General features: G+C 40.6%; 1 protein-coding gene across 1 annotated transcript in view; it reads right to left on the bottom strand.

Moving 5' to 3' along the window:
• LOC109433136 (facilitated trehalose transporter Tret1) overlaps positions 1-26,709 on the bottom strand; it is a 39,309-nt gene continuing 12,600 nt past the window's right edge. Inside the window, exons 2-5 of the mRNA XM_019709531.3 lie at positions 5,595-5,958; positions 5,070-5,416; positions 4,786-5,000; positions 1-485 (exon numbers count right to left, since the gene is read on the bottom strand). Of these exons, the coding sequence (XP_019565076.1) occupies positions 54-485; positions 4,786-5,000; positions 5,070-5,416; positions 5,595-5,958 (1,358 nt within the window). The 3' untranslated portion in view covers positions 1-53. The remainder of the gene's footprint in view (positions 486-4,785; positions 5,001-5,069; positions 5,417-5,594; positions 5,959-26,709) is intronic.

The following is a 26,709-nucleotide window of genomic DNA, read 5'->3' as shown; positions in this document are numbered from 1 at the left end:
GCACTCAATCTCATGTTCGCATCGTACACTCTCATTCATTCTACGATCACCACTCAGTTCTTGCTCTTTCCCTCCATTGCGAGCGTAATCTCTTCGATGCTTTTGCCTCGTGTTTCCGGAATGAACAGCGCGTTGAAGAACATTCCGAACATGCAGCATCCGGCAAAGGTCCACATGCAGCCGTGCATGCCAAGCACCTCCACCATCACCGGGAAGTACTTGATCACAATGAAGCTCACCACCCAGAGGAACGTGGTGCACAGGGATCCTCCGAAGCTGCGCAGTTTCTGTGGCAAGATCTCCGACAAAATCACGAAGGTCAGCGGCAGAATGCCGCACGAAGCGATGAATATCACAAACGACAAGCTGGCCACCGGGATCCAGTTGATCGCACTGACATCGTACCCGGAGAGCTTCAGGTAGCCGTGAACTCCCATGGCAGCCAGTCCAATGGCTGAGCCGAATGCCGTTCCGATGTAGAGTCCCTGAGGGCAACGAAAGTGATAGTAGGTTAAATAATAGCTTTTCATAGAAGAATAAGAAATTAGAGTTTTTGTAAGTGATATAGGTTTATGCATACTTTGCAAACTTCACAGTGACAAGCAGGGCGCGGAGGCTGAAACTTGCCGCATTTCGTCGTTCCCGCGTTTTTGCATTTTTCTTTGTGTTTTTTGTTCGCACTTTGTGTAAACGATCGACAATGGCTCGGTGGCAAGAGACCACATTGCCCGCATCGTGGTGCTCGTGTTCGTCGTTATTCCGAGTTCGGGAATGCTAGTATCCAAGAGATTGTTTTTCAGTGCGTCGGGTACTCTCGCTTATGTATTTTTTTTCGAATTCTTCGATGGACGATCGGAGAATCAACGAGCGGTGTGAACGAGTGTACATTTAATATGGTTGGACCGTTTGCATGCTGAGACCAAAGCCAAACATAGAAAACCAGCTGGTCAGGATTACCCGGTGAGTTCGTTCCTTATTACTTTTTATATTTGAACATGACATATATGGGGATTTCGGAGGGGTAGCCTAAGGAAGTTAAATGAACTGGTTTCCGGGCAAATGTTCGTGGGGTGGCCAGACTTTGTCACGAGATAACAATTATCATGTTGTTTTCCGAAGGTCTCCAGTGAATTTAGCTTACCCTGCTACAACAAACCATCAGGTAGATCATTCCGTTCCGGTATGACTCTGCAGCCATAGGTAATCCTTGCGCTGATGGTGGGTACACAATCATCATCATCATCACTTTGCAAACTTCACAAATATGATGACTATGTTCAATACGTTTAGCTACTTTTACGGCGGTGTGGACTTGCGTAGGCATCGCATGTACGCGAGAGAATCGCTTGGACCGAGTAAGTTACGCTCACGATGGAAGGCCCCCTAATACCTCGTCATTGAAGTATGATATTTCTGCTACCTGCTGTTATTGTAGTTGATACTGTAACGAACCGTCGTTTCGACAGTAAGGATCCAGTTTGAACTACCTGTGAGACAAGGACTACAAAAGTAACGTCGTTGCTCGAATCCGCTCCGTTCCGATTAGTGGTTCTTTTAGTACGATTCATCATTCATTTGATCAGGCTAACGCCTGGGTGGCCTCTACTGTACATAGTAGCCGTCTCCATTCCATTCGGTCCATGGCTTTTTGTCTCCAGTTCCGCACTCTGCGTAGGGTCCGCTGATCGTCCTCCACTTGGTCGACCCACCTAGCTCGCTGTGCACCACATCTTCTTGTACTGGACTCTCGACTCTCGAGAATCGTTTTAATCGGGTTGCTATCCGACATCCTGATGACGTGACCCGTCCACCGTAGCCTCCCGATTTTCGCGGTATGGACGATGGTTGGTTCTCTCAGCAGCTGATGCAGCTCGTGATGTATTCGCCTTCCCCAAGTCCCGTCTTATATCTGCACTCCGTCGTAGATGGTACGCAACACCTTCCGTTCGAAAACTCCAAGGGCGCGTTAGTCCTCTGCACGTAGGGTCCATGTTTCGTGCCCATAGAGGACTACCGGTCTAATCATCGTTTTGTAGATAGTTAACTTCGTGTTACGGCGAACTTTATTCGATCGTAGAGTTCTGCGAAGTCCAAAGTAAGAACGATTTCCTGCCACAATGCGTCTCTGAATTTCTCTGCTGGTGTCGTTTTCGGCGGTCACAAGTGAGCCCAAGTACACGAATTCTTTAACCGCCTCGATTTCATCACCGTCGATATAAATTCGGGGTGGCGGGAGCGGTGACTCCTCCCTGGAGCCCTTTGCCATAATGTACTTTGTCTTCGACACATTAATGACTATTCCGATTCGCCTGGCTTCACTCTTTAGTCGGATGTACGTTTCCGCTAGCGTCTCAAATTTACGAGCAATAATATCAAAATCATCAGCGTAACCAAGCAGCTGAACGGATTTCGTGAAAATCATTCCACTCGTGTTTATCCCCGCTCTCCTAAGTACACCCTCTAAAGCAATATTGAACAGCAAGTACGAAAGACCATCACCTTGCCGTAACCCTCTGCGAGATTCGAAGGGACCAGAAAGTGTCCCTGATACTCGAACTACGCCCAACACTCGGTCCATCGTCGCCGTGATCAATCGTATCAGTTCATCCGGGTATCCCTATTCGTGCATAATCTGCCATAACTGTTCTCGCTCGATTGTATCATACACCGATTTGAAATCGATAAACAAGTGATGTGTGGGCACGTTGTATTCGCAGCATTTCTGCAAAACCTGGCGGATGGCGAACATCTGGTCTGCTGTAGCGCGTTCACCCATGAAGCCACGAACTCTCTTGCAATCGGTGATAGGCCGCGGCATAAAATTTGAGAGTTTCTTGTAGGCAGCGCTGAGTAGTGTGATCGCGCGGTAGTTCCCGCAATCCAACTTGTCACCCACATGATACCTTCTATCCACGCCTCCGGTAATACTTCCTCCTCCCAAATCTTGGTAATGACCCAGTGTAGTGCTCTCACCAGTGCTTCTCAACCGTATTTTAGAAGCTCGCTTGGAAGTAGATCTGCTCCAGCGGCTTTGTTGTTTGTCAACCGGCCTACCTCATCCTCAATCTCTTGAAGGTCAGGGGCCGGAAGTCTTTCGTCCTGTGCACATACTCATAGATCTGTTACCACGCCACCTTCGGTACTTGCAACGTCGCCATTGAGGTGATCATCGTAATGCTGCTGCCACCTCTCGACCACCTTACACTCGCTCGTGAGAATATTCCCGTGATTATCTCGGCACATGTTGGCTTGTGGCACAAAGTCTCTGCGCGAGCGGTTCAGCTTCTCGTAGAACTTTCGTGTGTCCTTAACGGGGTACAGTTCTGCCATCGGTTCGCGATCTTGTTCTTTCTGCTGGCGCTTCTTCATCCGGAAGACTGAGTTCTGTTTGTTCCACGCCTGTCTATAACGTGCCTTATTCGCTCTCGTACGGTATTACAGCATTCTCGCCCATGCTGCATACTTCTCGTTTTTCAACTGATGACATTCGCCGTCGTACCAGTTTCTGTGATTTGGAGTCGCGAAGCCTAGTGCTGTAGCCGAGGTACTACCTATGGCGGATTGGATGTCCCTCCAGCCATCTTCAAGTGTAGCTGTGTCAATCTGCTCTTCCGTTGGTAGGGCCACTGCTAATTGCTGCGCGTAGTCTTGAGGCACTTCTACGTTACGCAGCTGCTCGATGTTGAGCCGCAGCGTTCGACTTCGACGCGTGGTAATAACCGTCGAAAGTTTTGAGCGCATGCATACAGCTACTAAGTAGTGATCCGAATCAATATTCACACTGCGGTATGTGCGGACATTGGTTATATCCGAGAAAAATTTACCGTCGATTAGAACGTGGTCGATTTGATTTTCTGATTGATAGTCGGGCGATCTCCAGGTGGCTTTGTGGATATCTTTGCGGGGAAAAAGGTGCTTCGGACTACCATACCACGGGAGGCTGCAAAGCTTACGCATCGCTGGCCGTTATCATTCGATACGGTGTGCAAGCTGTTTCGCCCGATTACCGGTCTGTACTTTCCTTCCTACCTGCGCGTTCATGTCGCCGACAACGATTTTCACGTCACGCAGCGAGCAACCATCGTATGTTTGCTCTAACTGCGCGTAGAACGTTTCTTTCTCGTCATTGAGTCACCCTTCATGTTGGCAGTGGACGTTGATGATGCTGTAGTTGAAGAAACGACCCTTAACTCTCAACATGCACATCCTTGTGTTGATCGGCTGCCACCCGATCACACGTTGTCGCATGTTTCCCAACACTATAAATCCTGTTCCCAGTTCATTGGTGGTGCCACAGCTTTGGTAGAAGGTAGCCGCTCGATGCCCGCTTTTGCACTCTTTCTGTCCAGTCCAACAAAGTTCCTGCAACGCCACGATGTCGAAGTTGCGGGGATGTATTCGTCGTAGATTATCCTGTCACATCTTGCGAAACCAAGTGACTTACAATTCTATGTTCCAAGTTTCCAATCGTAGTCCTTATTTCGTCGCGTGGGTCTTTGCCGATAGCATCGAGTCGTATTTTCTCCTATGTTACTCCCAACCAATACTGGGACGCTCACGCTGATGGGGCTACCACCTTGGATCTAGTAGGGCGTGATGCTGCATTTCTTACTCAGCCGCTGGATGCCAGAACAGACGCTGTTTGAGCCGCACGGATGCGGACATTCATTTATGGCAACCCTTTTACCCCTATTCAAGCTATGCCAACTCGCAACTGAGGCCACCGAGAACTAAATGCCTGTAAAGTGGATGTGAAGTGCATACTGCATAATTCAACTGAGTTACCTTTCGTTGGAAACGGTCAACCACCATTGTGGACACGTAGGATCCAAATATTTGGATTGCTCCCACAATGATGGCGGCCAAGTTGGGATCCAGATCCGATCCCGATTCTGCGAAAATGTTGGCGGTGTAGTTTATGAGTGCAAAACATCCCGAGAACTGATTCAATGTAACCAGAACCATTCCTATGAGAAGGGCCTTCTTGGTAGAGAACGGAGCTGAAACGGAAAAATAGTTTCAAAATGGTTAATTTAAATTTTCGTCTAAAGATCATTTCTCATCAATACCAAAATCCGCCAACTTTATCGATGAATCTTCACTGGAGTCCTTTCCGTTGGGGTACACCTGGTTGATCATGGTCGTCATTTCGCCCTTCAGCATTTCCACATGTTCCGGAGAGGTTGTGTAACCGCGGAGGTATTTGAGCGAACATTCTGCTGCTTCGATCTTGTTGCACCGGATCAGATGCTGTGGAGTTTCCGGAAAGTGCATGAAGCACAGAAGAAAAACGATCGGCAGCACCATGAGAATGTACGATGTGATGTGATAGGATACATAGCTTCCAACGACGAAGGATACCAACGTGCCCATATTTATGAACAGAATGAAGAACGATCCTAGAGAGCCTCTTATTCTGCAAAGCAAGAAAAAATCATTAGTCTAGTACTACCTGCATACAGCTCAATAGTGCTCAGTAAACTGGTTGACATGATCTTGAGAATGCGATATTTTTATCATATCAATCATTGTTAGTCTTGCAAGCTTTTGGTTAATGGCATTTACTGAGATCAACTTAAGCATGTTTAGCTAACCTATCCTCCGCAATTTCTGTAATGTAAAGCGGCACAAGGAGGAATACTCCGGCAGCGCCCAAACCTGCTAGCACCCGTCCCAGGTACAATAGTTCCACGTATCCACCGAAGGCAATGCATGCCCAAAATCCGAGCAGCGGGATGGAGGCCATGCAGAGTGAAAATTTCCGTCCGAATTTGTCCGCCGACCATCCGAACAGGACCGTCCCAAAGATGGCGCCTACGCAGAGCAGCGAAGCGATCCACGTAGCTTCAATATCCGTTACTGGGCCGGTGTGGAGGGGAGCGTTGGCGGAAACTAGTAGCGGGAGAAACGGCGATAGCCATCCGATGGCTGTTCCTTGCGCTAACGAGATGATGTTAACTGTGGGGGGAGAAGAAAAGTAAAAAATTCAAAATATTTTTGATGATGTTAAATGCAAGTTTCGAGCATGAACCTAAATGACCATAAAATTCGTAGTTGCTACTCCATATTTGGCAAGAACAATAGACGATAGACAATTTGGCAAGAACACAACAAATGGAACTTTGAGGTGCCATCCTCAATGAACACTTTTAAAAGGTGTCCCAAGCGTTATGAAGTCAATAACGACGGCAATTTGTTAAGCGATGTGATCCATGAGACCTTTTTTAGGCATGATGTCAGTTTAACGGACACCTGAGTAATGTGTTGTTCTTTGTTGTGCATGCATCGCTCCTGTAAGGGGTGAGTATGGCAGCATAATCGATCGCGTTCGCTATTGTCTCGAGTGAAAATCAAAACAATAGATGCGCGGGTGTTTAATGTTCAGTATTGTGTTGTTCTTTGCTGAGTATTGTGTTGTTCTTTACGGAGAAGAACATTAATCAAGACAACTAGATGATCGGCATCGAACCACACAAAAACCCCACAACAATTGGTGAGATCTTTCCAATATTATTTATTTATAAATAATTCTACTTCAGTATATTTACTTTATAACTGCATATAAGTTGAAAATTCGCTATTTTCAACATCCTTTCAACTATTGGAAGATGCTTCAGTTCTGGGCTCTTTCTAAGTTGATGAAGGGATTTATAAATGCTTGCAAGGACTTGGCCAGGTGTGTGGAGCTGAGTGAATCTATGACATTGTAGATAGTAGCGACATCAGAAATGTCAATGGAAATATTCAACTTTGCAACTCCATCTAAGATTTGTGCAAGTATTCATGCTATGCTATGCTATGCTATGCTATGATGTCAGTTTAACGGACACATTTGGTAACGAACTACGTTTATTCTCCAACCTTAACCTTAACCTAATTTACAGGTCTTTTGTCCACTAGGGCACTGCGTGAGCGATTCCAATTGGCAACTGCGCTTTGCACAGCGCCTAAATCTGTTCTATTCTAATTCTTCTATATAGAACTGGTTGCCTTTGCGCTGCTGTCACTTTTCTACCATGTCCATTGTAGAATGATGAGCACGAGCATGTTGATGTGTGGCTTTTGTTCCTTTTCCAGTCCGATTGGGGGTCCATTGTGAGTTACCGTTCGCCGATATCCATGTTTCCGGGTCCGTTAGAGCATATGCTCAGAAGAGGGTCAGGTGTAAGCCGCTCTCGGGGGAAAGAGCAACTGACGAATAGTTGCAAATTCGTCCACAGATTTCTCCTGGAAAACTTTCAGAAAATCCTCCAAAGCGTTCATATTTAAGGTTTTTTCTAGGAATTTTCTTGCAAGTCCCTCATTTTTTTTTCTAGTAATTCCACCAAGGGTTTTCCAAGGATTCCTTCAATAACTTGCACGGTATTTCTTCTGATATTCTCGTAGAGTCATTCCCTGTTGTGCATTCGGACGAGTCGGACGTGTGCTCCGTATCTCACCACGCGATAGACCTCGTAGAAGTAGAGTTTTTTTCTTTAGGGGTATCCAGATTATTTCATAATCGGATTCTCCACCCAACAATTATTCGAAATCCAAAATTTCATAATTTTCGGAGTTCGGGAACTATTTTTAAAATGCATTTAAAGTTTGTATGGGGAAATTTTTTTGTTCGGGTCGAACTGTCACTTTATCGATTGAACTGTCATTCTATCGACAAAAATGAAAACTGTTTTGTTAATTTAACCATCAAAACAAAGGTATTGGAATCCAATAAAATCACGTTATGCTCAGAAAAATGAGCTCTTTCGATTAGGCTATAGAAAATAGCAATATATTATTCACTAAACAACCCAATTGCGGAAGGTTTTTTATATCGTGCGTTCTCCTGCTTGTGCGAAGTGTAGTGTCACAAGGTGGTACCCAGCGCAACGCGGAAGCGAGGTGCTTGCATCATCGTACAGGTCAAGATCAAGGAATATCCCGCATAAAAAATTACAGTTTGGATTTAGTTCCAAACAGTATGTCTCCTGTTTCTGTTAATGTTACTGTACCACAATCAGGTACTTTTCTGTTGAAAACTATGAAACTCGAAGCATTTGACCATCAGGAACAGTCTAAGTAACGCATACCAATTTGTAACAGTATGATATACTGTGCAGACATTGCCAGATATTGTAGCGATGAAAACTTGTGAGACATGGTGGGAATATGGAATGGCCATTTCTCAAATGGTTTGTGATTATGTTTGCGCAACACACTTATACATGTGTATATCACTGTATGCAACATAAATTTAACAGTTAGCCAAACTGTTGCACACATTAGTATTTGTAAAGGTCAAACATTTGCAGTTTGCAGTTTCTTAGCAGAAAAAAAACGAAATCTTTCGTGAGATCACTCGTGTGTTGAAACTCAACTAAAATTTTGCTGCGGCAAACAAGTACACTGAAAGACGGCTAGCAGTAATGACAAGCACAAAAATGTTTTTAAATTTACCATGGCAAAACATGATCAACGACCCAACAACGCTTCATGCGTGCGTTTTGTTTCTTCTTACATCAACTGATTCGATAGTCGAGTGGTGGCGTGCGAGCCTGGTGATGTCAAGGTTCTTGGTTCGAATCCGGTTGCCAACAGAAACTTTTTTAATTGAAAATCGAGTCCATGGTAAAATTGAAAACATAATTCTGTTGAATTGAATCGAAATTCAGTCTGCACAAATTTAGTGGCGTTGTGTATTTAAATTGACCCTCAGAATAGTAATTGTCACCGCAAGCCGCCGTTCAGTGTAGAAGTAGCTGGAGCAGCCTGGATTAGACAGGGGTAAGTATTGCATGATTATTCCATCATATGTATATTTAGGTGGTACATATAACTCATCGGATGTTAATTATTGCAGAATTCGTCAACAGCATGAGCCATATTCCACCTAACTCTGTGCAACTATGATGGATTGTGGAATGATTTCTCCTGCTTAGGGTTACCAGACGTACTCTTTTTAGAGTACATGTACTCTATTTCAGCAAAAAATTGGGCGTACTATTCTTTTTGGTAAAATGGGCCCAATTGTACTCTTTATTGCAAAATTACATTTTTCTGATAAAATATACATATCAGTCAAAATAACCTTACAAGTAGTAAAAAAATCAGCATGCTACAAATTAGAATCACTTTTACCGAGAGGTCTTATCTGCAGAAGAAAGGCCATCTTAATTTTCCCTTTCTTTCATCGAAATCACTCTAATTCATTCAGATTATGATTCGCTCCTTGCTGAAAAATGTTGTTAAAACTGTCGTTTATTAATTTGTTTTGCAAAAATGGTTTCACTTTGACGTGCAATAATCGGAAGGGTAAATAATGATGAAAGTATTTCGTTTCTGTAATATGCTAGCTTTTGAAAGCAGGCTCAATTTTTTAAACTGTCTTGAACGAAGCAGTGAGTTGCATTTTCCATTGAGATCTTAAAAGAAGTTTGTAATCTGTATTAACGAGATTTTAGCCCTTCCGAAGAAAGAACTCACATTTAGCGAGTTTGTCGGGATTGGTATTCGATCCTGGGTCCTCGACGTAAGCGTCACGTGTTTTAATCATCACACTAGGTCCATTTCACAAAAAAAAAATAAAAGTCTTACGAAACCTATTTCACGAAATCCATCTACGGGAGAACAAAAATTTGACAGTTCTCGCTAATTCGTAACGAAAGAAATTTAAAATAAATCACTAACACACAAGTATTTGGATTGGTCAATAGTTGGCATGAATACTGAAAAAATGTGAAATTAGAAACTGCTGTAATAACTATCCAGTGATGTCTTAAGTAGACACAACTTTATTTTTTCACTTCGTTAGAAAATTTACCTATCTTTAGGTGTCAAGTATGGTTCACAGAATTTAAATATAAAAAAAACTTCACGAGTGTCAAACAGTATTTAATCGATTCCTGTACTCTTTTGTACTCTTTTATCAAAATTCTTGAATGTACTCTTTTCATGTGTGAACAATATGGTAACCCTACTCCTGCTGTATGCAGATATTGTACGGAATCCGCCCCCATTCGGACGAAGTTTCCGTAACCATCGTAGGTGCCACCGGATCTAGGATTGCATGCATCCAAAGTCGGGTAATTCCGGACAGTATTATGCGTGGAAGGCGACAAAAGTAATGCACTTTGGAGATATAGCCGAGGTGGAATATTTTTTGAATAAAACATGTTCTGGTGAACGCATTACAGACTATTTATTTCAACGGTTTAAATGCAATAGAACCATATGCCATAAGTTTAATATACCATAGATGACCCTAAATCAACAATATCACATACATTGTTCGTTTCCGTTCCAGATTTATTGTTTTACTGTTCTCTAACCATTTGCCATGCGGTGAATTGCTTGAAAAACTGGATAGTAAATTGACCGTATCCTTTACTGTTTTGCGAAAAATTTGTTCGAGAAAACGAGCCATTTTTTATGGTAACCTATCATAACCGCCTATACATCATACTGTAATTTGGCGGATTACCATTTGTCAAACTGGCAAATCTGTACGTGGTATGGTTAGCTTACTGTTATCTCGGACAGTTTGAAAGATGGTTAAATGACAATTGTTAATAGTCATCTACAGTATGAGAAACGTTGCATTTACAGTTCGTAAATATGCAGGTAATCGCATCCAAAAGTCATCATTATCGCCATCATCAGCCCCTCCGTCAACAAAGAGGACGGCGGCGACGGGTGCGAAGGTAGACGTGACGGACAGCTTTACCATCTGCCTGCCTGTGATAAGTATCTACCTGCTCCGGTCAGATAAGTATCACTCTTTCGATACATTCTTTTGTCCGCCCAATTTGTTTTGATCGCTTTTGTCTATTGTATCCCCAGTGCACAATGGGGACTTCGAAGGTGATGATTTTGTTTGCGGTTTTCTGTGAGAAAGTGAAGGAGGGAAGATTTTTTGCTTTTTTTTCACTCATACTCCCATAAGAAACCCCGTAGGAAGAAAGAGTGTTTCCCGGCTCATCAACCTTCGTAGTCGCGAATTCGACCACGTGTTTTTTTCTTTTTGACATCCATAACAGTGTTTCCCAAACTACTGTATACGGGTAAGGGTGTACAAACTGTAAATAACAGAACATTTTTTTTTATTAGTTATTTTTTCTTTTTTTTTCTTTCTCAATACCGTTTTTTTTGCATCCTACAGGGTGCGCTAAAATAAACATAAGAATTGAATTCGTATATTATTAGTACAAGTTTTTTTTTCGCTTAATTTTTTTCTATATATTATTAACATTGTTTGGTTTACAAACCAAACAGTTGTCGTCCTAAGGAAGAAAGTGCACTGTAAATACTTTAAGGTTTTTATCTTCCTCTTTTGCACTTTTGAGTTATTTTTCATAAATTTGTTTCCACATGGACGATTCGATTGGAGGCGAAACGCCTTCCAATGATATCATTGCTCGTACGCGGTTTTATCAGCCATCTTCGTTGTTTATTTCCGGCGCAAATGCAAACCATTGAATATGCTTTCGATTTCTCGAGAGCTGACGCGTAAGTATTAGTATGGGACAAACATCAAATTCTCGCTCCAGTCGACTTTTTTGATTCCATTTAGGTCCCATATGAACTGTGCAAAATTTCAGCGCAATCGGTGAAACTATAATTTAGCGCAAGCGGTTCAAAGCTTTCATAGGATTTACTATGGGAAAAGTTACACTTTCAGATAAAAAATACCAGAGGTCGCCCCTTGTCTCCTTAATTCAAATCGGTCAACGCTTCTTGTAGAAAAATAATTTATAAAACTTTCCTTCGAAGACCGCAAAACGATTGGATATTTGTGGAAAAAGTTATTGATTTATTACCGATTAGTGATCCAACGAACAGCTTTTTGTTTTGTTTTATCAGCAGCACTGTAGCTGCTGCCTTGGCTGTTGCTGTTTTTGGGGGTGGTGATGACTCTCGCCTTGGTCCGATTCAAATATGACGTCCATCATTTTTTGGGAATTTTAGACCCCCCCCTCCCCCCTCTGTCACGCTATTTTGTATACCTTATACATGGAGTGTCACACTTTCTCAGACCCCCCCTCCCCCCTAAACAACGGACGTCATATTTGAATGACCCCCTTCCCTTGCAACAACGGCAGCAGCAGTGCTGCTGATAAAACAAAACAAAAAGCCATTCGTAGGATCACTAATCGGTAATAAATTAATAACTTTTTCCTCAAGTATCCAATCGTTTTGCGGTCTTCGAAGGAAAGTTTTATAAATTATTTTTCTACAAGAAGCGTTGATCGATTTGAATTAAGGAGACAAAGGGCGACCTCTGGGATTTTTATCTGAAAGTGTAACTTTTTCCATAGTAAATCCTATGAAAACTTTGAACCGCTTGCGCTAAATTATAGTTTCACCGATTGCGCTGAAATTTTGCACAGTTCATATGGGACCTAAATGGGATCTAAAAAGTCGACTGGAGCGAGGATTTATTTTTCCATACAAGCGTGTCCCATACTAGTAAGTATCCTGGGACCGTTATTCACCAAGTGAAAGCATCCAAGCTGCGTGTTACCGCACCTAGCTACAAAGCAGCAAATGAAATTGCTCAACACGAAGCGTTTACTGTTGAATACGCGGTCTATGTGCCAGCACGAGAAACTTTTCCAGGTTCCGTCCTCCCGGAATTTGTTGTAATCGATGGTGGTTTTTACCTAGTGCATCTTTTTAGGCCGAAGGTTTTTAATTGTACCAAATGCAAGCAGTTTGGTCACAATGATAGCTTTTGCGACAACAAGCCCCGTTGTGGCAAATGCAACCAAGCTCATTTGGAGGACTCTTGCACACAGGAAGCGGAAAATGTAACTACTGTGGCGGAGATCCACAAGACTTGCAAGTTTGCCCGGCTTACAAAAGACGCATTCGAAATGAGAGTCGCTCTATTGTAAGGCGCTCCAAGCAGACCTATGCGGAGATGGTGAAATCTTTTAAAACACCAGATTCCGTGTCTGAATCAGCTGTCCCAGTTGAAAATCCCTATCAGGAATTGTCTTCCGATGATCAGGACGATGGCGAAACTGATGAGGGTGGATCTCTTTCGGAGGTACACGCACCTGGAAAAAGGAAGTCATCATCTTCCCCGGGATTGCGCCGAAAGGTCTTTTTGAAGTCTTCCCTCAAAAGTTTGCCTAATGTCAAAGGAGGCGGGGTAAATTTAAAAACTCCGAAAAATCAGGTTCCCTTAGCTTCAGATCAGGCACCAAATGTTTCCCTCAATCACGCGAGTAACGATCTATCACACAGCGATATTATCCGGATAAAGCAGCCTGTGATATTTTCCTTGCATCCATAGTCGATTGCAAAGGCTCTCACTCCGGTTCCTTGGCGTGATAAAAGTATGCTCTCTCCAACTAGCGCTCACTCACAAATCGTTTGTTCTCGCAGGAGAAAATGTTTGCTAAGTCTGCACCAACCCATGTTTCCACCTGGTTGGCGTCTGAGGGGTTCCATGTTATCTAGATGGCCATGAAAACAAGAACAATTAATGTAAACACGGCAATACTAAACGTCAAAACGTGCATCGGTGGAGACGGTATGTGACTCGGAGACGGAGTGAAAAATTTGATGCATTGTTGTTTATCCGTGAGTTGTACATGGAGAGAAAGAGAATTATCGCGAGCGCTGGAGTGAGAGACTTTTATTTTTCACCTCATGCAGTAAAAAATCATGATCGCGGAGGTGGATAAATCCGAGGAATCCGATCACGTGAGTGAGAAATTTGATGCCTGCTTCAGATCCATGTTGTAGCAAGAATCTATCATCCTCGTCTCCGTCTGTTAAATACACTTCAAAGACAAATATTCGACAAGGTAGCAAGAAAAAAGCAACCAAAGTTCCTCGCAGTTCAAGCAAGCCTCCTAGACCCAAGCGAGGACTGTTTACTTTTAGGGTTCTCGTGGATCGCTTATATGATGCCCTCAGCTTTTCAGAAACTTTTAGAGGCATTATTGATATGTTTATACCTACAGTAGAAGAATATCTTCGGAATCTGACACAATCATGGCCCCTCCTTGCTGCGATCATATCTTTCGATGGATAATTTATCAAGTGAGGTACAAGATATGATCACTGTGCTACAGTGGAACTGTCATAGTCTAAAACCTAAATTAGACCTGTTTAAGTTTTTGATTCACAACTCTGATTGTGATATATTTGCCCTTTGTGAAACATGGCTTTCTTCTGAAGATGAACTCAACTTCCACGATTTTAACATTATACGCCAGGATAGAGATGACCATTATGGGGGAGTTCTTTTGGGGATCAAAAAGACTTACTCATTTTATAGAATTCCAATCACGACTCATCCTGGCGTAGAAATCGTCGCTTGCCAAATAAACGTAAAGGGTAAAGAACTTTGCGTAGCTTCCGTTAACATTTCTCCAAGAATTTCAACCGCCGTCATCTTTGGAATGCGGTTTCTACACTATAACATCCAGTTTTAATTCTGGGTGATATGAACGCACATGGTACAGGGTGGGGCGAACCATATGACGATAATAGAGCGGCCATTTTCTATGATTTGTGCGACGATTTCAATTTAAACATTTTAAATACAGGTGAAGTGACACGTATTGCATCTGACGGCAAAGAAAGTAGTCTCGACCTATCACTGGGGTCAAGTTCACTATCATTCGATTGCTTGTGGAAGGTAACACAAGTTTACAAAATAAAACGAAAGTCGTGAACTTCTGTTAACGACCAAAATTTTTGAAGCACAATTTAGTGCTGAATTCGAAACCGACCTTAAATTTTTTTTAAGTAGAACAGTTTTTGAGTTTTAGCTCAATATCGAGTTTTGCAACTTTTCAAAATATGTAATTTACTAAAATACAAATATATTGCGTATTGTTCAACTAATTTTAAATCTTTTTCCATAAATTAAAAGCTGAATACAATACCATTCGATCATCTGAATACAGGTTTTGCGTCAGATTGATGAAATTCAAGATATTAGCGAGTTTTAGGGACGATCTTCTTCAATTTTAGCAAAATTCCTAAATTTTTTTTAAGAAATGTATGTTTTTCAATAAGAAAAAATCAACATAAAAGTTCTTTCTTAAAGTTTATTTGACATATCATATGTAGGCGAGTTACAGTAAAAATTTCAGCTCAATTGGAGCATTGATTACGGAGAATAAGATGTTTGAAGTGAGCGACTTTGCTTAAAAATAGAACAAAAATCGAATTTGAATCATCAACCTTGTATGGAAAGTCGAAAAAATTTCCGCTCTACTGTATTTTTTTTCTTTCGCGTTTTCGAACTCAGGGCATGATTCTACACCAACAGTGATCATTAGCTTACCGAGTTCAAAAATGCAGTAAACTAGTGTAATCGAGGTAGTGATCACTTACCCATTATAACCACCATAAAGCATAATAGTGAAAGGTCAGACCAACCAATTCAGGTTCCTTTTGACCTCACAAGGAATATCGATTGGCAAAAGTATGCAGAAGCGGTAGGGTAAAAAATATAATTTGGACATGTATATAATTTGGACATGCACTGTGATGTATGTCTTGTTCCGGAGAGCTAATAAAAGTAGATACTTCTGAATATCGATTATTGGATCAAACAGACCCTATTCTGATGACTTACGTTGAAAATACGCTTAACAATTAAGAATTTACTTCAAAATTGTCGAAAATGTAAAATATTTCACTAAAACCCCTCAAATGCACAGGTATGCAAGACGACATACACTTCACAGTCACATACAATATTCACCTCAGAATCGTTGAATTGATAATTGTAAGAAATTCAAAAGCCTTATTGCAATGAAAACTGTTCAATAAAGAAGCATTGGGCAGCCAATCTCTTAACATTCATCTAAAACGCTTAAAATAGGTGGTGTCCAAAATACATTACAAGTTTTCTACTGTAAATATATCTTGGTCATCTGACGAACTACATGGGGATGCTATGCGATTGCATACTTGGAGGCGTATTATGTGGTTCTGGCGATATTTCCTCGATTTTAACAAAAACTGTAATAGTTATCAAAAAAGATGCCTGTTAAGCGGAGAAATTTGATTATTTACAAGAAAATGCTTGTTAATTTATGCTACTTTCATGATCTAGCAGTATTCATGGTTAAACATTGAGATAATTGCCCTGTCCAAATTATATATACCTGAGGGTGTCCAAAACATATATTCGGTGTCCAAAATGCAATTCTAACAGGTGATTTGAAATTGTGATTTTCTCAGCTTAAAATGCGTTCGTTAAGCTTTTTATCACCAGGAACGGAAAGTGCAATCATATTATAAGGGTAATAGTAACTTTGCAAAATAATCAATTCCTTTCTAAGGAAGCTAGGGGACGATTTTTCTAACGTTGTCCTCAGCCTGTCCAAAATACATGAATTACCCTATCTTTTGGCATCGAATCATTCAATCCCCTCCCACCTCTGAATGAGTATCGATTCCTGTCTGAACTGATATACAAGAGTGCATTAGAATCACAAAAACGACGTGTTCCAAGTGCAACCTACAAAAGAAGACCAGCCACACTAGGCTGGGATGATGATTGCACCCAGTTGTATCTTAAAAACTTAAAAACTTAAAAAACTTTTCGTAGACACGGTACTTCAGATCTTTATCAAGAGTATGCTAAGCTCGAAAGACAGCTGAGAAACCTGCTGAAAGCGAAGAAGCGTAGTTATTGAGAGACACTTAATGAAGTGTCTCAAGAGAAACTTCAATGACAACGCTTTGAAGAGTGGCTCGCAACATGCGAAATCGCTCTTCTTCTAATGAGAGTGACGAATACTCCAACCCTTGGATATTCAGCTTCGCGAAAAAGGTCTGCCCAGACTCAGTCCCAGCACAACCGATTTCTTGGGAAACATCCCCAAGAGACGGTTCTCTGGACAGACCCTTCACTATGTTGGAACTTTTTATGGCTCTTCTTTCATCAAACAATTCCGCTCCGGGACGCGATATGATCAAGTTCAATCTTCTTAAGAATCTCCCAGATATCGCGAAAAGACGACCACTGGATCTGTTCCACTCATTCATGGAGAACAACATTGTTTCGCTAGAATGGAAACAGGTCAAAGTAATAGCTATTCAAAAGCCAATTATAATCAGCGTCTGATCATAATTTATACCGCCTAATTGCTATGTTATCAATTTATCATGTTTAAGGAAATTGTTGGAAAAAATGATTCTATCGCGGCGATTCGACCATTGGGTTGAATCGAATAGCTTGCTTTCAAATACACAGTTCGGATTTCGCAAGGGCAAAGGAACAAACGATTGTCTAGCGTTGCTTTCAACAGATATTCAACAGGCCTTTGCGGAAAAGGAGCAAAAGGCTTCAGTTTTCTTGGATATTAAGGGCGGCTTTGACTCAGTTTCCATACACTGAGGATACTGCAGCTCCGAAAAACATACGAATCAACTATGATTTTTTGCCACAAGAATTTCTTCCGAAAATCATAGTTACGAACTATGATTTTGAATTCAAGCGTCAACTATTATTGTCATACTGTTACTGTATAAATTTCATAACACTCACGTATGAAAACCCAAGCAACACACATGTCATATAAGAGTTACGGCAGCGCAAGTTTTGGTTGTATAGACGTTTATTTGACGTAATATTAACATTATGTTGAAATAACGTCACAATTACTTTTATACAACTAAAACTTACGCTGCCGTAACTCCTATATGTCATGTGTGTTACTTGGGAATCATACCGATAACGTATAAAAACTGAAACTATGTCTTATGACAATCATACATATTGTTATGAAATATTTCGCACAAATTAAAAAAAATCGCAACCTGGAATCGAACCAGGAACGTCAAGGTTAGCGAGTGCGTGCTTCACTCATACGCCCATCGACACTTCGGAAGTAGAAGTGGTTAGAAGCCAATAAAAGGTTTTGTTGTTTTATGGCAATGGTGTTTCATAATATGTTTTATGATTTTCATACGATGCTTCTTATGAGATTTTTCATACGACAAGTCTTATGGATTTCGCTTTTCAATGCATGAAAAGCATACGAGAACTATGAAATGATGAAAAAAATAAAAATAACTGATTCATAAGATGTAAACTATGAAAAACATACGAACAGTATCCTCAGTGTAGGCATATTGTCAGAAAAACTGCACAATAGTGGACTTCCAGGAATTTTAAATAATTTCTTGTATAATTTGTTGTCAGAAAAACATATGGGCTTCAATCTCGGACCAGTGCTGAAAATTTCATTTCGTCATATCTAAATTCAATCACCTACAGCTCATTTTAGAAGCTGAACCTGAGAATATGGTGTATGAAAAACTTGTGCGGCTAGACCAGTTCTGCAAGAAAGTCACGGAAAAACCACTATTTTTCGAATATTTAAGGTAAATGTCACGGACTACTTCAAAAAAATGCCAAATGATATTCACGGTGAATATCATTTGCATTTTTCGAAGGTAGTCCGTGACATTTACCTTAAATATTCAAAAAAATAGCGGTCTTTCCGTGACTTTCTTGCAGAGCTGGTCTAGCCGCACAAGTTTTTCATATACCATATTATCAGGTTCAGCTTCTAAAATGAGCTGTAGGTGATTGAATTTAGATATGACGAAATGAATTTTTCAGCACTGTCTCGGACAACTGACAACTTCCAGAATTAGCTACATGGGCCTACCCCAAGACTCATGTTTAAGTCCCTTGCTTTATAATTTCTACGTGAAAGACATTGATAGTTGCTTGGAAAGACAATGCACGCTAAGACAACTTGAAGATGATGCTGTGGTTTCTCTAAAAGGCCCACATGCAGAAATGTTGAAAAGACCATTGCAAAATTCTCTTAATAATCTGTCAATCTGGGCAAGAGATTTAGGGATCGAGTTTGCTCCGCAAAAAACTCAATTGGTTGTGCTTTCTAGAAAGCGGAACCCAGCCCAACTGAAACTCAATCTTTTGGGAAGAGAAATCGACCAGTCTTTGACTTCGAAATACCTTGGGGTCTGGTTTGATTCAAAAGGCACTTGGGGTACCCAAATCAAGTATTTGGTGCAAAAATGTCAACAAAGGATCTATTTTCTACGCACAATTACCGGAACATGGTGGGGTGCTCACCCGGAAGACCTCATAAAACTCTACAAAACGACTATTCTCTCTGTTATTGAGTATGGCTCTTTCTGCTTCCACTCACCAGCAAACTGCCACCTAGTAAAGTTGGAACGAATTCAATACCGTTGTTTGCGTATTGCTCTCGGCTGCATGCACTCAACGCATAATGCGAGCCTAGAGGTCCTGGCAGGGGTGAAACCTCTCCAGAACCGATTCTGGGAGCTCTCGCTAAGGTTACTTATCAAGTGTGGAGTGAGCAACACACTTGTCATTGAAAACTTCAAAGAAATGCTCAGTCTGAACACTCAATCAAAATTCATGAGAATCTATCTGTTCTACATGTCATCTGACATAAGCCTACCAAGTTATAATCCTCCCCGTGTACACTTCACTAATGACAGTACCTCTGTTAAATACAATCTGTCCATGACACAAGCTATTCATGGAATACCAGATCAACTTCGATGTATATCTATTCCTCGCATTTTTAACGAAAAGTACCAAAATGTCAATTCCTGTAAGAGATTCTTCACTGATGGGTCTCGCATAAATGGATCCACTGGTTTCGGTGTTTTCAATGAAAATTTCACCGCTTTCCGCAAACTTCAGGAACCTTGTTCGGTTTATGTTGCTGAGCTGGCAGCAATCAATTTCGCTTTGGGGATGATTTCAAACATGCCCGTAGACCATTTCTTCATCTTCTCGGATAGCCTTAGTTCGATTGAGGCACTCCGGTCGATGAAACCTGTAAAACATCCATCTTACTTTCTTACAAAAATAAGGGAGCAGATGGGTGCACTGGTCGAAAGATCATACAAGATTACCTTTGTATGGGTCTCCTCACATTGCTCAATTTATGGCAATGAGAATAGAAGAATTTCACATGATGAATTTTTCCATTTTGTTCGCCAGAGTTCTCTTCAAAGTTGGCAAAATGATTGGCGAGATGGCCAGCTGGGACGGTGGTTACATTCCATTATTCCTAATGGATCTTTGCGAGTGTGGTGGTATGGTCTGGATGTAAGTCGCAATTTCATTCGCGTGATGTCAAGACTTATGTCCAACCATTACTTGCTAGACGCGCATTTACACAGGATTAACCTCGCGTTGAGCAATGTATGTACTAAGTGCGGTTCCGGTTATGATGACATCGACCACGTAGTTTGGCAATGCCCGGATAATGACGCCTCCAGAGCGCTACCATTGGATACCCTTGAGGCCCGAGGTAGACAACCCTTTGTTCTTGTGAGAGATGTGTTGGGGACCCGCGATGTCACATACATGGGATGTATCTTCGACTTTCTTCGCTCTGCTGGTATAAAAGTTTAATTCGCTTGTGTTTTTTCTCCAGCTTTGTTTTCTCTGTTTTGTCCTCTTTGTTTTACCAAGCTGCTCCTGGCCATTCGGAAGACCAAGTCCCACAACAAATTGGTACCAACACCACAAGGCACCGAATACGCTAGCAAGATGCGATTCACCCCCGGATGAGCAGCAGTGAAACCTTTGGCCCAATCCTTACCCTGTCCATCCCTCAAAATGTGACCTTCTAACCTCGAGCTGCCACGAGTACCCTGGCTTCCACCCATTACTAACAGATATCATTAAAAAGTTAATGAAATGAAATGAAAATGTATACTATTAAGTACAAAGAAAGATCCTCGGCTCCGTAAAGCGTTATACGCGATTGAGTCCCGAATAAATGAACTAGAATAAAAAAAAAGAAAAGGCAGGCCAAACACAAATGGTTAGGCAACTATCTACACAGGAGATGTTAGACACTACGAGCCTTGAGAAAGGCCAAAACCCTTCGGCCGAAATGTCGGGAGAGTATTAATCAATTCGTTCTCGACTTAAAGACTGAGAAAGCCACCCGAAACATCGATAAAACATCCAGTCAAAATCCTCATGAAACTAAAAACAGATTAAAATCCCTGGCCAAGATCACAGGGTTTGACGGTATTAAAATGAAGGATGTTAATTGTAATTCTTGTAATGAAAATATCACCTTTAACACTTTAATGCGCCTCCAACGGTTCATTGCGAACCGGCTGCTACAGATGGAGTATGGCTGATTTATCAGAAATGCTCGATATACAGGAGGAACCTGCTGGGGCCTAGTAGTTTCTATACCCAGGAAACAGTTCCGGTCGACTGAGTCTAGGAGGGTACCGAGAGTCGTTGTGAATCATAATGAAAATATTTGTGTTTTGTGACGGGTCTCGGAATCTTTTTTGAGTCAGCAGACTTTGAACTGTTGCATTGGCTTTCCACTATTTGGTTAATTTTAACAAATACACTAAAAAAATTCAATTCAAATATGAAATAATTAGTAGTATCTCGTGTATTCAATTTGCTAATACATAGTTCTCAACATTTGATGTGCTTTCGTGATTTAATTTTCTCTTTAATTATTTTTATATCTGATAGTTTTGTGAGTAAACCCTAATATGTTTCATGCCTAGTGCTTAATGATATTTTCCTGCGATATCAATTCAAATTAACTAAAAAACTAATAGTGGGAAGTGCAGCATTTAATAGTGCATGCTTATAGATTCGAAGCTAACGTGTGATCAAGACGAAATCGACAAAAACTGACTACTTCGACTTTGACTAACGTAGACTATTTATGACAAATTAGATTTTTTTTTTACATTTTTCGGCTGTATGGAAGGTTTTCTTTAATTTTGACCTATTTGGACCTTTCTGATAGTGCTAGGGATGTAGACGAAATACAACTTGCAAAGATAAAAAAAAACAGTACTAAAATAAGGATTAACAAAAATGGACATAACAAACACATCGACCATCTAACAGATCTTAGGCACACCTAAGATTACTGAACTATATGGCAGACCATAAATATGAACAATAACATTCTTTAAACGTAGACATGACAAAAAAACACAAATACAAATTCGACCAAATGACAATAAACCGAAACTTTCACACCTTCTACCGTAACCTTCTGAATCAGTACGCAACAGTGTCTTACTGGACGACATGTCCGTGCACGGCTGGTGAACTGATTCTGAAGGAATACGTTCTCTATCCTATCCAAAGGCCTAGTGAACTGTCGTTGTCCGCGCAAACGCATCGTGCTCTTCCATATAGACGCGAGACGATTGTGCACACAGTGATGGGAGAGGTTTCTACGTCCCTCGGCGTGCCGCTAGGAACCTTTCAAAAAAAAAAAAAAAAAATGAAACTAAAAACAGATTAAAACAAATATTTCAAAGATTCAAAGACCTGATGCGCCTGGCCTTGATAGTTGCAACCTATCTGTACACCAATGATGAATGCCATCAAGATCTGGCTCTATTTCAGAAAAACCATAGCTACTCCAATAACTGCCGGGGGCAAGATTCAAAATATTTACGAATCACCTTCATAAGGAATATATTGGATTACGGTTACGTAATGTTCATTTGCACTTCGGTTGGGTTCGCATTTTTTTTACTGATCATGTTGTTTTGCGCTGAAAACATTGACAGCCATCTCAATAAAGCAAACAATTCCGGTTTATGCGCAATACGATAACGGGGCAGTCCCGAAATCGAGCATCGCCGTAATTTATCTTTAATAGGTGTCCATATTTCGAACAATCCAATGACAATTCATCTGAGATCATCAATTCGCAAACGGCCAACGTACGTTCACTTCTATCCATTCCGAATAATGATACGTAATAAACCGTTCGGCTCATTCATTTACGGCATTACCAGGTTAGTGATAATATACTTGAACGTGGATTTCGTTCCCCTCGTGCACTTGTATCAACAACTGCTCTGCTCTGGCGCTTGTTTTGTATCAGTACCTACAGCCACCTCACATTCCGCAACGTGGAGAAAGGGGGAATAAAGATAATACTGTTAAGACTTTTAGTTGTTCTAATTCTCGCCAACAAAACACGTAAGGTGATTTTCAATTGAATGTTTAGTATTTTTATCGACAAGTATTTCAAGTTCGTAGAGCAAGTAAAGTTAATCTGAAACCTTCGATTAAGTGTTCATCAACTGCGAACAATCAGATTGCTATTCGTGATTAAGGGGAATTTCACTTCATAACAATAAATCTCACCAACTTGACGATCAGAGTAGAGATCATGCTTTGATACTCGTAGAATGCACTGCTTCTGCGCTCAAACTCGCCGCTGCTTATCTGAATGCGAATGTTGCTAAACTCCGTTTTTATGATGATCCGGCCGCGAAATCTAGCTCTCGAGCTGATGATGGACATGCACACTACATATAGGTGTAGATACAGGAACCACAACAATGCAATGATTTGCTTAAATTCTTCTACTTGCAAGTTCAATGCTAAGAAGCGGGAAGCCGCATGCCAAGGGTTAGGAGTAGTAGCACGTACAAATATAATGGGCAGTTTGGGGATGGCGGGGTGTAAGAATGCCCTCACACAATGTTAACGTGCGGCTTTATCCGGCTCGGCGGCGCTGTCCGACGATGTGCGGACGATTGAATCGGTTTAGAACGTTTTCAACGTTGATGAATATAAAACGCAGTAATTTAGGAAGTTATCTAAGTGTTCTAAAAATACATTATAATGGAAGGTTGGAGATGCACATATCTGCTGAGGTTAGTTTTTTGTTTGAAGAATGTTTAACCTAACATAGAAACGCAGATCATGGAGTGGTTCGTAGACGTCAATAGATCAAAGCTTGGTTCGAGCATCTACGGGTAACACCTAAACTAGATGTTTGAATAGAAATAATCGTTGTGCTGTCAAACCACTTGTGAAAAGAACTGGTCCAAGATCAATTATTAATCCATCTCATTCGTGTGATTGAGTGATTTTTCAAGCTGTTGAAATGATTTGCAAAAACAGTTTGTATTGCATTTGTAATAATAGTTTCTTAATACACGGGTTGAGATGAAGAGTTGACTGAAATTGATCCTTTGGTCTCAAGACCACGGAAACGTGAAAAAAAAACTTGTATTTATACATATTTGATGCCCCAAAACACAATTTGGCTACAATAGATTATCATTCAAACAAAAAAAAATGAAATCGCCACTTGGATCTAATGTTAGGATTTCTTGAAAATTTTTGATTTTGAAAAACTTTTACTTCTTGGACCACTTTATCTTAAAATGCAATTATTTATGGTATGCTACAAGTCATCCAAATGTTACGATATTCTGAGTTTCACTATATGAATTTTCAACTTTTCGGGCAAAAAATAAAAAAAATATCAGAAGGCAGGCAGGGTCGACTGATATCTCGTGCACAGCGATTTGACCTTTCCGGAGCCCAAGCAGAAGGGACTAACAACAGCATAATGAGCTGTATTTTTTGGGCAAAATAACTGAATAATAAAATCGATTATTTTCAAGTTATTACCGTAACATATTGTGTTATAAACTTGTCTGTCATAAGCGGCAAAATAACAAATTCCATAACAAAAAAAATGTTCCTCTAAAACCATTTCAATAACTTGTTTTGTTAGTTTCATTAACAACTTATAAGGGGTCATGCACAAATTACGTCACGCTTTTAGGGGGGAGGGGGGTTTTGCATAACGTGACGACCCATACAAAAAAAATTAAGGTCTCATACAAAAAGTGTGACATAGGGGGGAGGGGGGGAGGTGTTGAAAATGGTCGATTTTTGCGTGACATAATTTGTCTATCATCCCTAACATTGAATTCGGAAAATATTTCAATAACCAATTTTGATATTAATATGTTATTGATAGTAATCGGAGAGCAGAATTTGCTATGATATCAAACTCGTTACTATAGTTATTTATGTAACGAGTTGCAAAATGATGATTTTTACAGCACGAGTCGTACATTTATCCAACGAGGCTTGCCGAGTTGAATAAATATGACGAGTGCTGTAAAAATCGAGTTTTGCAACGAGTTGCATACAACATTTTTTGCAATGAGAAAAAAAAATCACTTTAATATGACCATTTCCATCAGTATCATCATGCTCCCTGGTGGTTGAACGGGATCACCCACGTGTTCCATCAAGCTAGACCAGTGATCCTCAGCCTAACTGTCTATGCGGGCCAAAATTGAATTTTGAAAAGATACTGCGGGCCGCAAGTTATTTAAGAGTTAATTTTCAATGATTTTTAAGATTTAACATAAAATGTAATATTTTGATTTTTCGAAAAGTGTAAAGAATAAGCATTAGTTAAAACTCACGATCAATTCGATCAACGATCAATTCTGACTATACATGTCAATGGTTGCTCCTCCGTGATTGATCTGAACTGGTACCAATTGCACTGAGATCCAACTGAATAAGGGGCTGGGACATTCCACTTATTCTCAAAGTGCAATTTTAGCAGCTCATGCATATTTGATCAATAACGGCGCCGGCCAAGTCCTTATAGTCAGCTGGGAAGAGAAAGGAATGTTAGAGTGTACTGGTTGTTGCTACTAGAGACCGAGAGCACTCTGCGTCCCCACAACCCGCACGGACTGGGGTATTTGTTGTTAGACGGAAAGGATGGGAGATCTGGGAGTCACCGTTGGGTCAGTGATGCGATCCATGGATAGGGGTTATTTATAGTGTTCGTGATAGATTGTGTGGTGAATAAGGTGAATAAGGTCAAGCGGCACAGCACGCTTTGGTTGCATAACTTATAGGCGTTATATATACACTGTGCTGTGAGTGGAAGTTGGAAGGGAGGGAAACGACTTTTTTCCAATTCGTTTCTGGTTCAAGCGATGGCTATGAACATATGAATATACATGAGTTGTATATGTAGAGAAGAGAGAGCGAGAGAAAGTGGATAGAAAGATACAAAGTAGGATGAAAAGGACGAGCCAGGGATTGAACCCATGACCTTCTGCATACGAATCAGAAGCGGTAGCCACTAGACCACCAAGCCCGTCTCAATAAGCATTAGTTAAAACTCACAAATAAAAACAATTTTTTTTTAACATTGAACAAGATCAAAAAACTAAGAGTTATCAGGAGATTTTATTTTACTTGGAAAAAAATTGAAAATCGTATGGTATTAAAAACACAAAACAGTTTTTGGTATTCATAATGTTGGAATAATATTTCAGACAAGTTACTTGAAGTCACAAAGTGGCTAGAACAATATGGTCCTTTTTAAGAATATTGTCGATAAACTTACAGCGTACTTATAGCGCAGATTAATTGGAAATCCTAGACACGAACACGGAAAAATTTCTTGTTAAACCTCTGGATCCAGTAATGATAAATTTCCGAATGGAGTTTCTTACTGCAGCTTAAGGATTTCCTGAGAAGTATTTAAAAAAAATCTTGGAACTGTGAGGTTTTTTGAGACTTCTCGAAGATTTTGAGAAATTTCAGAACGATTTCTTCAGAAGCCAATGAGGAAAAATGATATGAAGACAAGTATTTATTTGTAGCCGATTTAGAATACATATTTTAAGAGGAATTACCAAAGGTATTGCTAGGAGAAGAATAAAGAGTATCTTGCCGAATTCCTGAAGTTTTTAGCGAAATTCCGAAAGTTTGGGCAACACTTTTTTTAAAGAAATTATAGGCAACAATTCTGTGAAAAATTTTGAAATAGTTTCCTGGCAGAAGTGGTGAATATTAAGTATTATATACAAAAGGAAGTTTTTTAGCCGATAGAAACAAAATGGAATTTTTTAAGTTAATTTTCGTGAATTTAAATAAAT

This window comes from Aedes albopictus, chromosome 2, assembly GCF_035046485.1.
Source record: "Aedes albopictus strain Foshan chromosome 2, AalbF5, whole genome shotgun sequence".
Taxonomy (NCBI): domain Eukaryota; kingdom Metazoa; phylum Arthropoda; class Insecta; order Diptera; family Culicidae; genus Aedes; species Aedes albopictus.
This window is presented reverse-complemented; position numbering and strand designations above follow the sequence as displayed.